Source organism: Hydractinia symbiolongicarpus, chromosome 4 (assembly GCF_029227915.1).
Source record: "Hydractinia symbiolongicarpus strain clone_291-10 chromosome 4, HSymV2.1, whole genome shotgun sequence".
In the NCBI taxonomy this organism is placed as follows: domain Eukaryota; kingdom Metazoa; phylum Cnidaria; class Hydrozoa; order Anthoathecata; family Hydractiniidae; genus Hydractinia; species Hydractinia symbiolongicarpus.
This window is the reverse complement of record NC_079878.1, coordinates 4,979,371-4,992,164: the sequence shown is the minus strand read 5'-3', so window position 1 is coordinate 4,992,164 and position 12,794 is coordinate 4,979,371. Positions and strand designations below refer to the sequence as shown.

At 33.6% G+C, this 12,794-nt stretch overlaps 3 protein-coding genes across 3 annotated transcripts; 1 reads left to right on the top strand and 2 right to left on the bottom strand.

Annotated features, from left to right (window-relative positions):
- Positions 1-348: 348 nt before the first annotated feature.
- Positions 349-2,928, bottom strand: LOC130640873 (uncharacterized). The gene is made up of 5 exons (XM_057447457.1): positions 2,666-2,928; positions 1,871-2,593; positions 1,561-1,648; positions 837-1,048; positions 349-487 (listed from the first exon to the last, which is right to left on the bottom strand). The coding sequence occupies exons 1-5, from the start codon at positions 2,695-2,697 to the stop codon at positions 433-435; spliced, it is 1,110 nt and encodes a 369-aa protein (XP_057303440.1). The 5' UTR covers positions 2,698-2,928; the 3' UTR covers positions 349-432.
- LOC130642177 (50S ribosomal protein L16-like) lies at positions 2,721-3,308 on the top strand. Its single transcript, XM_057449262.1, has 2 exons — positions 2,721-2,826; positions 3,031-3,308. Exons 1-2 carry the CDS (start codon positions 2,721-2,723, stop codon positions 3,306-3,308), a joined length of 384 nt encoding a protein of 127 aa, XP_057305245.1.
- A 683-nt stretch (positions 3,309-3,991) lies between these two features.
- On the bottom strand, positions 3,992-10,544 carry LOC130640871 (uncharacterized). Its single transcript, XM_057447454.1, has 7 exons — positions 10,295-10,544; positions 7,694-7,981; positions 6,309-6,441; positions 5,514-6,236; positions 5,204-5,291; positions 4,480-4,691; positions 3,992-4,130 (listed from the first exon to the last, which is right to left on the bottom strand). Exons 1-7 carry the CDS (start codon positions 10,527-10,529, stop codon positions 4,076-4,078), a joined length of 1,734 nt encoding a protein of 577 aa, XP_057303437.1. The 5' UTR covers positions 10,530-10,544; the 3' UTR covers positions 3,992-4,075.
- Positions 10,545-12,794: the final 2,250 nt, after the last annotated feature.

The window sequence follows — 12,794 nt, the reverse complement described above, 5'->3', positions numbered from 1 at the left end:
TGCATTTTTTGGCCTGAAGCAACCTAAAGTTTGTGCTTAAAAAATTATGAGAGTAAGAAGAAGTAAAAATCTATGTGTTAATCAATATCTATCTCTACACAATGTCAATGGATCTGATATTTTAGAAACGTATATTTTTTATTGCAGCAAGTAAATGAGAGAGCAATGAGTTTTATACTATCTTGGTTACGTAAGAGTATTTGTCGCAGAATGAACTCTTTTAAATTTGGTAAAAAGGGTTAAATTAATATCTACAGACTTCGTGTATTTAACGTGAATCTTATCGGCACTTGTAAATTATCCCAGGGGAACATTCCTTACACGCGGATTTACGACAAATAGAGAGCAAACTATAAATCTCATCCATTTTAAATATGAATATATATTTAAATACTATATTACTATATACAAGGAATGTACAGTAAATCTATCTTAAGGCGATCTTCTTTCCTGACGTTTCTCAATTGATGTCAGTTGATGTATGTGTCTAAATAAAACAAAACTGCCAAATTTAGCCAACAGAAAAACTCGCTCACTTATTCTTGAATTTATCTATACTTGATGGAGGGGGGAATTATTTTCTATGCATATTATCAAAAAAGTTTATATTATGGAAGATTTTAAATTTGAGTTTGAATAAAAACTACATGTGGAATGAATATTACCAATGCTTTTTTAATTTAACCTTGGTAAAATTAGTCTTAAATTTGCTAAATCAGGCGATTATTTCAAATTTAAAGCGATATTTAAATGGGGCCTATAAAAAGTTAAACAATTCGCTAATTTTCCATCAGATAGCTAGTAAAAAGTAGAATGATAAAATACTAAGAACCTACTCATCAAGAAATTTAATTTTCAACATTTTTTCATTCGCCATTTTTAACCACTCAACGCTTAAACAATGACGCCACGACAAAACTTCGACCTTCCAACCCAGGTATATCGCTCTTTTCGCGCATTCAACAAAGCTGGTGTTACTTCTTGATTTACCTTTGTTTCCATCACCTGTTGCAATGACCAATGTTTGAGCAGGAAGCTCCACCAATGCCTGTGAGAGAAGTTTATGTGGGAGAGATAATTGGTTGAACATATTGTACTGATCGCTTGATGGACATTTATTTTTTTTGTTACTTTTCTTTGAATCTTTAGTTGGGAAGGTTATGAATAAGTTGAAGGTGTTAGATTTGCTATTACTTATGCTACCACGAACTGTTTAGTATGGTGTTGTGATATATTGTCTTTTAAGGTGTTCTACATCAAACTCGAAGCCGAATACTTTTAACTTGGAGGCGGAAATTCTGCCAGAAATTTTGCAATGCATAACACCGTTGTTGGTTAGAGCACTATTTTTGGCTGACTAAAACACAAATCATTTTCTAACTTTTCTTTATGCGTCGGCGAAGGAGGCATTTTATTTAAATATTTTGACTAGAAGTGGATGCAATAAAACTGGAAGATAATGTGAAAACAACTTATGCAGACAAAAGAGATTAAGATATAAGCAGTGTAGTATAATTGTTTTTCATTCCAAGTAAAGTAAAAACTAATTTTAAACTTTACCCTATAAATAGCAAGATGAAGTTGTTCGTCAACTCTCTGTTCATCCTTTCCTCTTCTATCTTCCAAATCAACTGAGTATCCAGACCTCCTACGAATATTAATATTGCATATGAACCATAAAAGCTCAGAGGCTTGTAAGTTAACAAAATAAAAAAGTGGTGAAAATTTCTCAGGAATGTTCGCTAAATTGATAAAGCAAGAAAAAAGCCAGGTATTTTAAAAAGCAGAAAAAATATCTTTTGAGGAAATGTTAGTGACTTTAGCATCCCATTCCCGTTCTATAATTTCCCTTTGACTGCAACGAACATACCTGTATATATCCCACACGGCTGCACTTGTCGTAGTTGGTGATGAGGCGCCAGCAATACCTCGGGTGACCTTTCTTCCTTCTTCAGCAATATGTAACAGTTGAATTAGCTTTAGTTTAACATGTCGAGGTCGAATTCCCGATTTTTCATGACAAGCAGCTTCTCTTGCACCTATAAATATGTTGCTGTTGTCAATAACAACAACGATATTAGGCGTCTTTACTCGACACAATTTTGTGTGTGCATTTCCTTTCATTTCGGAATCCGACACACTTAGTTCTCCCACCTGGGTGTTGTGTGAAACGTACGCTGAAGATGGAGCGGTTTTGCTTCTTCTTCGAAAGCGGCGTTTTCTGGGAATTTTTGGTGTTGTGAGTACATGAGTTTGATTTTTATTGGCAGGTTGTATGATGTTTTCCTCACTGCTACTGCTGTTGTTAATCCTGTATTTGTCATTTTCTAGCTTATCTATCTGATTGTTCCATAGACTTTGTGACTTAGGAACTTTATCATCTTCGAGGGAAATGTTACTGTCCATAATTTTCTTAAAGTTAGGACAGGACGTATTTACAACACCGTTTTCGATTAGAAAAGATTTTTTTGAGCTTGATTTATGTGTAATTAGTGTTCCAAATTTTTGTTCTTTGTTATATGTAGACGAATGTACAACATCAGTAATATCATCAATATCGGTCTGTATGTTATTGAAGAACGACACCACATAGCTAGAGAGAAATAAAAAAGAAATAGAGAGGGTATAAAGGAAGCAGATATTACGAAAAAACCCATCTACATACCTCATAAAACACCAAACTATGAATCCAGTCATAACAACAATTAATAACAAAGAGAATGTGGGAACGTGGAAGACATTTATCTGCAGCAGTTGATAGAAGATATTGTTTTTCTCTCGATGATTTGAAGTTGTCTCTACAAATATATCCGTTATTTAATACTGGTAAAAAATGAATTTTGCAATCTCGTCTCTGGGAGACTGGCGCGTAAACAGAAGAACTGGGAACAAAGTTAGTCTTTTATGCTAGACCCACCTCCTCTTGTATAAATCCACAGATATAACAGCGACTGGCTATTGTTAGAAGGGCCAAAACAAAACAAGTCACAAAAATTGTTTCCGAAACTCCGTTTACAAAAAAACCATTAGGTACAAGAATGGGGAAAGGAAAAGGCAAATTAGATTATTGGGCGTCAAAATCAATTGCTGGTCAGGTGCTACTTGAGTTTAATTGTGATAACGACTCATTAGCTCGACAAGCATTTAAACAAGTGAAAGCCAAACTACCAGTACGACTTCATTTGCGTATGAAACCAAAGCAACCAAAAAGAGTGTTAACTGCTGATGAACTCTTAGCTATGGTGCAAGAGGATAAGGAACGAAATGAAAGACTGCAAACACAACAACCAAACTGGACACAAAGATGAAAAACTACATAACTTTGTTATCATATAAATATAATTTCGTATTATGCTTTATTCTTTGTGATGAGTTCAATTGCTTCACAGCAGGATCAAGCCGAGCAAAGCATTTGTTATTTCAAAGTATAATCTTCAAGACTAAACCAGGCTTTTATACTAAAAGGTGAAAGCCGTGTAATGCAATGTTTTTGTGAGAAAGAACCGATAGTATTTTTTGTATATTTTTTAAAGTATTTAGTAAAAAAATGCTAACGATATCTACAATTGTTAACTATCTTTATCTTACCTTTACAGTTTTTTTATTAAGCACTGCCCACACACAGTGTCACAGCGTCAAATGTTGCATTTTTTGGCCTGAAGCAACCTAAAGTTTGTGCTTAAAAAATTATGAGAGTAAGAAGAAGTAAAAATCTATGTGTTAATCAATATCTATCTCTACACAATGTCAATGGATCTGATATTTTAGAAACGTATATTTTTTATTGCAGCAAGTAAATGAGAGAGCAATGAGTTTTAAACTATCTTGGTTACGTAAGAGTATTTGTCGCAGAATGAACTCTTTTAAATTTGGTAAAAAGGGTTAAATTAATATCTACAGACTTCGTGTATTTAACGTGAATCTTATCGGCACTTGTAAATTATCCCAGGGGAACATTCCTTACACGCGGATTTACGACAAATAGAGAGCAAACTATAAATCTCATCCATTTTAAATATGAATATATATTTAAATACTATATTACTATATACAAGGAATGTACAGTAAATCTATCTTAAGGCGATCTTCTTTCCTGACGTTTCTCAATTGATGTCAGTTGATGTATGTGTCTAAATAAAACAAAACTGCCAAATTTAGCCAACAGAAAAACTCGCTCACTTATTCTTGAATTTATCTATACTTGATGGAGGGGGGAATTATTTTCTATGCATATTATCAAAAAAGTTTATATTATGGAAGATTTTAAATTTGAGTTTGAATAAAAACTACATGTGGAATGAATATTACCAATGCTTTTTTAATTTAACCTTGGTAAAATTAGTCTTAAATTTGCTAAATCAGGCGATTATTTCAAATTTAAAGCGATATTTAAATGGGGCCTATAAAAAGTTAAACAATTCGCTAATTTTCCATCAGATAGCTAGTAAAAAGTAGAATGATAAAATACTAAGAACCTACTCATCAAGAAATTTAATTTTCAACATTTTTTCATTCGCCATTTTTAACCACTCAACGCTTAAACAATGACGCCACGACAAAACTTCGACCTTCCAACCCAGGTATATCGCTCTTTTCGCGCATTCAACAAAGCTGGTGTTACTTCTTGATTTACCTTTGTTTCCATCACCTGTTGCAATGACCAATGTTTGAGCAGGAAGCTCCACCAATGCCTGTGAGAGAAGTTTATGTGGGAGAGATAATTGGTTGAACATATTGTACTGATCGCTTGATGGACATTTATTTTTTTTGTTACTTTTCTTTGAATCTTTAGTTGGGAAGGTTATGAATAAGTTGAAGGTGTTAGATTTGCTATTACTTATGCTACCACGAACTGTTTAGTATGGTGTTGTGATATATTGTCTTTTAAGGTGTTCTACATCAAACTCGAAGCCGAATACTTTTAACTTGGAGGCGGAAATTCTGCCAGAAATTTTGCAATGCATAACACCGTTGTTGGTTAGAGCACTATTTTTGGCTGACTAAAACACAAATCATTTTCTAACTTTTCTTTATGCGTCGGCGAAGGAGGCATTTTATTTAAATATTTTGACTAGAAGTGGATGCAATAAAACTGGAAGATAATGTGAAAACAACTTATGCAGACAAAAGAGATTAAGATATAAGCAGTGTAGTATAATTGTTTTTCATTCCAAGTAAAGTAAAAACTAATTTTAAACTTTACCCTATAAATAGCAAGATGAAGTTGTTCGTCAACTCTCTGTTCATCCTTTCCTCTTCTATCTTCCAAATCAACTGAGTATCCAGACCTCCTACGAATATTAATATTGCATATGAACCATAAAAGCTCAGAGGCTTGTAAGTTAACAAAATAAAAAAGTGGTGAAAATTTCTCAGGAATGTTCGCTAAATTGATAAAGCAAGAAAAAAGCCAGGTATTTTAAAAAGCAGAAAAAATATCTTTTGAGGAAATGTTAGTGACTTTAGCATCCCATTCCCGTTCTATAATTTCCCTTTGACTGCAACGAACATACCTGTATATATCCCACACGGCTGCACTTGTCGTAGTTGGTGATGAGGCGCCAGCAATACCTCGGGTGACCTTTCTTCCTTCTTCAGCAATATGTAACAGTTGAATTAGCTTTAGTTTAACATGTCGAGGTCGAATTCCCGATTTTTCATGACAAGCAGCTTCTCTTGCACCTATAAATATGTTGCTGTTGTCAATAACAACAACGATATTAGGCGTCTTTACTCGACACAATTTTGTGTGTGCATTTCCTTTCATTTCGGAATCCGACACACTTAGTTCTCCCACCTGGGTGTTGTGTGAAACGTACGCTGAAGATGGAGCGGTTTTGCTTCTTCTTCGAAAGCGGCGTTTTCTGGGAATTTTTGGTGTTGTGAGTACATGAGTTTGATTTTTATTGGCAGGTTGTATGATGTTTTCCTCACTGCTACTGCTGTTGTTAATCCTGTATTTGTCATTTTCTAGCTTATCTATCTGATTGTTCCATAGACTTTGTGACTTAGGAACTTTATCATCTTCGAGGGAAATGTTACTGTCCATAATTTTCTTAAAGTTAGGACAGGACGTATTTACAACACCGTTTTCGATTAGAAAAGATTTTTTTGAGCTTGATTTATGTGTAATTAGTGTTCCAAATTTTTGTTCTTTGTTATATGTAGACGAATGTACAACATCAGTAATATCATCAATATCGGTCTGTATGTTATTGAAGAACGACACCACATAGCTAGAGAGAAATAAAAAAGAAATAGAGAGGGTATAAAGGAAGCAGATATTACGAAAAAACCCATCTACATACCTCATAAAACACCAAACTATGAATCCAGTCATAACAACAATTAATAACAAAGAGAATGTGGGAACGTGGAAGACATTTATCTGCAGCAGTTGATAGAAGATATTGTTTTTCTCTCGATGATTTGAAGTTGTCTCTACAAATATATCCGTTATTTAATACTGGTAAAAAATGAATTTTGCAATCTCGTCTCTGGGAGACTGGCGCGTAAACAGAAGAACTGGGAACAAAGTTAGTCTTTTATGCTAGACCCACCTCCTCTTGTATAAATCCACAGATATAACAGCTTTTGCCCAACCTCTCACTAATAATAATCCGAAGATTGTATCAACTAATTCATATAGGCACAATGTTAAACTCCTCAATAAGTCTCGGATACTCCCCAATTAAGACAATCTCATATGCAATGTTTTTAATGCACTCTTAAAAATTTGGATATAGTAAGGGAGCACCACTACTCAAACTGATCGATGCAAAAATGCATACGACAAGTCCTTCACAAATTTTTTACCTTCAAAGTGGCAGTACACGTTAATGACACTTTTTTAATGTTTTAAGATGTGATAAAAACATGTCCACATGATTTTTATATGTGCATTTATTAATGTGACGTCACGGCAGTTTTTTTATGACGTAACAGTTTTCTCAAAATGGTAGCATGGTGTACAGATGCGTGGACCGACAGTACATGTACAGGTAGCGTATTTCATTGATAAAAATCTACTAATTCTTTAAAAGATCATATTTTAAAAATCAGGACAAATGTGAAGGGGAGAAGGGTGCTAAATTATTATCACTTCTTCCGCAATCACTGGCAAACACAAGTTGCTTATATGTTCAAATAGAAAAGATACTTGAAAAAAGATATACCTGAAAAACGGTAAGAATATAGATAGAGAAGATAGAGAATGTGTTTCTCTTTAGTGTTAAAAGATTCATCCTAAACTCATACATAAACATCTTGAAGCAATCTTTTGAGGTTTTTTTTACAAAAATCTTATGTGAATTTCGATTTTCCTGATGTGGTAAAATCATAATCATTCGGGAAAACTGTGATCATTTATGGAGAAACAAAAAATCGGCAAAAAATAACTGCAATTATGGAGGAATACCTTGTAATTTGTTAGCCTCATATTTAACTAAATCTTTTTTAACTTTGCGATTAAAGTAGAACGTCTCAAAAAAATGATTTCCGATTCCTACTATGCATTGACCCCGCTGATTATCCAGCTTTTATATTCATATGGTCTAAATAATTAAGGTTTTTTGCAAAAAAAAAAACCCCAAAAGGTTTTAGAAACATAGATACGTAGAAAGCGGAAATAATGCAATTTTTTGCGCATACGCGAAAAAGGTGAAGTGATAGCAAGAGAAAGATATACACGTACTTTTTCCTGTTCGTTGATATCTTTGTATTGAATATTTAGAGCAGTCACCAGGGACAGAACCACAGACGCGCAATTTGAATGCATATTCCGTTTCATAGTTCAATCTTCTTGCAATGTGAAATAAATCCTTCCCGACATACTCTAACTCTTCTCCATTGTATAATTCAAAATAATCATTCGATGATTGACGATAAAATATTGGAAGCCAGGTTATCTTGATCTCCCCCGCACTAAGTAACTGTGTGTAGGGCGCAAAGGGTTGGTAATTGCGGTATCTGAATTGTTTATCTAAAATAAATTAAAACAATAAATAAAATAAAAGCATAAGAAAGCTAACCTGTAAACATTATCCATGTCCAAGCCGATGTGCTTTTTGCTGAACATATTGTACCATCTTACTCACCCGTCTCTAGATTGTCAAAAAGTGAAAAAGAAACTTTGGGGACGAGGTTGAGTTGCTAAACAACATAAAAAATCCAGATCAATTTGTAGTTTAATTTTTGACATTTGTTGTACATATTAAATAAGATTTTTTATTAACTAATCGTTTCAATAGTACATGCAGAGGCATGTTATTCACAAAACTATGTAACCAGAACGAATGAACACCTGTATGAAGATATGTACAGTAACAGGATGGTGCAGTACCAACTGAGGGGCGTATAATTCAATTTGTCTGCGTGTCATGCAATTTGTGGGAATGTCATGTGATATGACCTTTTTCTTTACTTTTTTCACATGACTATTTAAAAGATCAAATTTGTTTTAATATGAAACTTTAAGCTTGTTTTTATTGTTTTTATTGTTTGCTATTCTTCTTATATCTTTATTTCTTTCCTCATTTCGACAACCTCGTCCCAGTGCTTTCTAATAAGTTGACGTTTTTTAAATTTTCCTATAAATTTTGGCCGGCCTTGTGTTCTCTTTAAGCGCACGGAAATGTTTTGTGGGTAAACCTTTCTGTTATAAGATTTTGCCTACCTCATTCCCAGGTCAGAAATATTTCTCGAAGAAACTTAAAACGTATATAAGATATCAAAAATCTCTAAAATAACAATAGCCATATTTCGTTCAAAATAGAACTTCCTGCAGAGAAATTTTATAAGTTTATGCTAACAGACGGACAAATTGCATGAAATATCGATGCGAGAAAATATGTAGCTACAGTGGGTAAAAATCTGTGCACCGGCAAATCCGTGGATTGAAGCCGTAATTATAATTCTGACTGTGTCAATGAATTCTAGTGGATTTTTTTCCACAAGCTTACAACTTTAGTACCTGTCAGTGTAATGTTTTCTGTATATCTGACGTTTTTATTGACTTATATCGATCACGTGAGTATGTGATCAATCATTTTATATAACGCTTAAACTGCCCAGTTTTTAGCGCCTCTATCTCCTAAGAATCGATATTCTTCAATGTTATGTATGGTATAACTGACATCACAATGTTCTTGCAGCTAAGCATTCGATTAACAATTTAGCGTTTCTCTTTTATCAAATATAACATACAATGTCCTATTATCCAAAATCATACAAGAACAGGAGATATAAGTGAAAAACAAGCTAGTCACTAAATCAAGATGAGCGCAACATTGAGGAAATAAACATAATCTGCTAATGGTTATCTCTTTTATTTCGATCACTTTTTCAGGAAACTGTAAACATTGTCGAATTGAAATTAAATTATATTTCACAATATTAACGTCTTTTGAAAATATTCAATGAATAAGCAAATAAATACGATATTAGAGCTTAGTGGATTATGATTTAAAATATTATAGACTTTGTTTTCACCGAGATGGTTCCACTTTGTTTTGGCGCGTTTATTTACTTTGTTAAAAGGCGTTGAAAACGTTTGTAAGATTTATTTAATGTAAAAAAATCTGTCATTACTCGATATGGCAGACAAGTATGCGTTTATCGTTATCTTGATAAAAGTGAAAGTTCTTTTCCTCTGGAAACAAAACAGTATAACCGCAGAAATTCAAAAACTGTGTAAGAACCAGTCTTCGCATTCTCCTTTATTTGGCGTAAAATCAAAACACGAATGCCAAATACGAAGGATAATAATTTCTAATGGCTAACTCTCAACCGGACAATAAGCGAATTCGTTTTAAACCTCCAATTTTCAAAACAAAAAATATAACATTGACATTTATTTATACAAGGTTTCAAAAAAAAGTGCCTTAAGGAAAAGGAAATACCTGGTTAAAAATTTTCATGCGAGTTTTGCCATTTATATGAAACAATGACGTAATAATGGCAACATTCCCGTCAGCCAGACGGAATTTAGATTTTGAATAAACTCCGAACTATTTACAAACAAGCACTTCATGTAAGACGGTTTAATATTCAATTTATTTACTTTAACCACAGTCCTATGACTAAGCTTTAACTGGCTTGACAAACGGTAGCTATAGCACTAAAACGAAGCAGGAAATTTATAATACAAATGAAAACAAACCAACCTCTTGTGAATAAAATATATAAAACGGTCTGTGTATAACATATTAAATAAAATCAAGTATCTATTTAAATATAAACTTAATGACCGGTGCCATCAACAACTTAGATAAATATATATAAAATTGGTATCTACCTGGCGATAAGTCTGAATTTCCCCCCGTTTCATCGGCTTCGTTAAAAGCACTCATCAAAGTCATAAAACACATTAATATTACACCAAACGTACGGCGTCGGTATTTTTTACTAAAGTATTCCTTATGTTGTCCAAACATGACGACGACTTTTAACCAACGTGGATATACTAGTAAGTGAGTGTTCGACTTTGTTTCGATATCAGTGACATATGATCGTTTATTGACACAACACATGATTTGACTTTTAATAGCAATTATTTATGGTGTCATGTTACATAATCACGTAACTGCGATGATTAAGAACAGAGAATTTTAGCGAGACAAAAACATTGATTTTTTTGTTTTTTAATTATTAAATTAAAACTTATAAAGTGAAGGAGAAGGTGAAGGCTGTTTCACCCGGTCTTCTTGCTACACTGTAACTTTTGCTAAATTATTCAGCAGAGGGACCTGCCCATAACATATTTGCGTGCTGCACAAACTGGTTGGCGATCACTAAATGTCGCTAAAATTGTTCCAAATAGACTGTAGTAAAGTAGAATTTGAAAGACAAATCGCATCTAGCAATTGCAAAAAAACGTGGAAATCAGCACGCCTCAGTGTATTTTCTTTTAAAAGACTTTGTCAAAACATTTGAAGAACTATGGATATACGAAAACAGAGTGGTATATCTATCAATGGAAGAACTGAGCTTAATCGTCCGTTGGATACTTTTAAAAAGCTTAAAAAGACCAAAGAAAGTGACACGGCCTGGCAATCACGGGAGATTTCAGACAAATCACGTGCAACACACGTGTCATAGCCGCGTGACATTGTGTATAAAGAAAACAAGAATAAAACTTGTGTCAGCAAAATATGTGTTATCTGAGGAAATCTGCACATACGATAAATACGTGGTAGATATTTCACCTGTTGAAACAAAATCTTCGGCAAAAATGACTTTGAACAATTTTTAAAGTTTTTAAGGTTAAAAATACTTATAACCCGCAAATATATTTTTTTTATCATTGTAATATCTCTCCAATAGCCAATCAAAATCATTAGCAAAGAATGTGAAATACGCGTCGCCCCTGTGTCGGAGTTCTCGTCTGATTTTATTGCCACGAATATACCCAGACTAACAACCTCTACCCCAGGGCTTTTTTCTCTTTTTGATATGGAAAGAAAGCCGTCCGAGAATATCAGAAAGAAAAAAAGAGCCCTAGCACACAAGGTTGCCCAAATTAAGTGTTGGTATTTTCAGTGCATTTAGACTCGTATGCCAGAGATTTTTACCTCAATCAAGATAGTCGTAATGCAAGGGTAGAAGGAATCGCACTACTATTATCTTCCCAAGTATGATCAATTTACACATTAATTCAAAACCATTCTAACCTTCGCCAACAATATTTTTTTTCTACCTTGTTTATGGAGATTACAGTTAAATTTGGAAAATCTAAAAAACTTAGGACGGATATTCCAAAAAAATGGTGTAATTTATACCCCCGGACTATTAGCACTTTTCTTTGTTTTTTACCCGCACACAAAAACCGCGATGTTTGCGTCACAAATTATCATCTGCTCGCGTTGCGTTTATGCGCTGCAGATCTGTGAGAATCCCTGCAATAGCATGTTAATTATGCAAAAATAAAAAAGCAACGAGGCTTTGGTAAAACGTTGGTAAAATTTAGACATCGTAGATCTCATGAGGTTATCAGTGGTTTATGTCAATGAAAGACATACATTGTTCACATCTCACTGTTTCTACTTTTATAGGTTTGTTTCTTTTATATAATAAAAACATAAAAAGTTCTGGAACAGTTCAATAAACTAATTTGATAAACAAAGCTAATGTTGTACAGGGACGATAGCTTTAGGTTTTGGGGTCATAATTTAGGAAAAACCGCTACTTAAAACATACAAAAACCGTTCCATATTTTAGGAGATTTTACCAACATTTTAGGCGGAAATAAAAAATGAAATCTAACAATAAAACCATTCGTTCTTTAGTTGTAGAAAAATCTTTTATTTCGACGCGCTTTTTGCAGTAATCGCTAAGTATAATTTGTTGATATATCCTGATCAGCATTGAAATGTTAGCAAAAAAAATCTGTGAACTTTAACTTTACCCGTCTTTATTTTATGTCGTCTACGTAAAAGTCTTGAAAAAAACAGTATAGGTTAGGGGAACTTATGTAATTCTTTAATTGTATTAAATACATGATTTGAAGTTGTGGTCACCATGTTATAAACACAAGATAAGAAGAAACAGATGAAGTTTATCATTAATACTTCATGGCTATCACTTTACAGCCTTTTCTACACCACCTCGCGCGTAGGCCTCTATATCTTTCTCGATATGAGGACAAAACAAGCGAAAAAGATACCTGACTTGAGGTTGCTCTTAAGAAAATACACTCAATGCTCATAGTTGTCCAATAACTGAAGAGATTCTCTACCAGAACAAGCGGAATTTCACTAGACCTACCTCAATTTAAAACATCTGAAAAAATTAATAAT

What these genes read in the sequence shown, in the direction of transcription:
- LOC130642177 (XM_057449262.1), top strand. Translation starts at nt 2,721, where the DNA reads ATGTGGGAACGTGGAAGACATTTATCTGCAGCAGTTGATAGAAGATAT. An exon ending in ATATCCGTTATTTAATACTG is followed by an intron (nt 2,827 to 3,030) that starts GTAAAAAATGAA and finishes AAAAACCATTAG; the next exon opens with GTACAAGAATGGGGAAAGGA.
- LOC130640871 (XM_057447454.1), bottom strand. Translation starts at nt 10,529, where the DNA reads ATGTGTTGTGTCAATAAACGATCATATGTCACTGATATCGAAACAAAG. An exon ending in ATATCAACGAACAGGAAAAA is followed by an intron (nt 6,442 to 7,693) that starts GTACGTGTATAT and finishes ATATATTTGTAG; the next exon opens with AGACAACTTCAAATCATCGA. An exon ending in TTCATCTTGCTATTTATAGG is followed by an intron (nt 4,692 to 5,203) that starts GTAAAGTTTAAA and finishes CTTCTCTCACAG; the next exon opens with GCATTGGTGGAGCTTCCTGC.
- LOC130640873 (XM_057447457.1), bottom strand. Translation starts at nt 2,697, where the DNA reads ATGACTGGATTCATAGTTTGGTGTTTTATGAG. An exon ending in ATAGTTTGGTGTTTTATGAG is followed by an intron (nt 2,594 to 2,665) that starts GTATGTAGATGG and finishes ATTTCTCTCTAG; the next exon opens with CTATGTGGTGTCGTTCTTCA. An exon ending in TTCATCTTGCTATTTATAGG is followed by an intron (nt 1,049 to 1,560) that starts GTAAAGTTTAAA and finishes CTTCTCTCACAG; the next exon opens with GCATTGGTGGAGCTTCCTGC.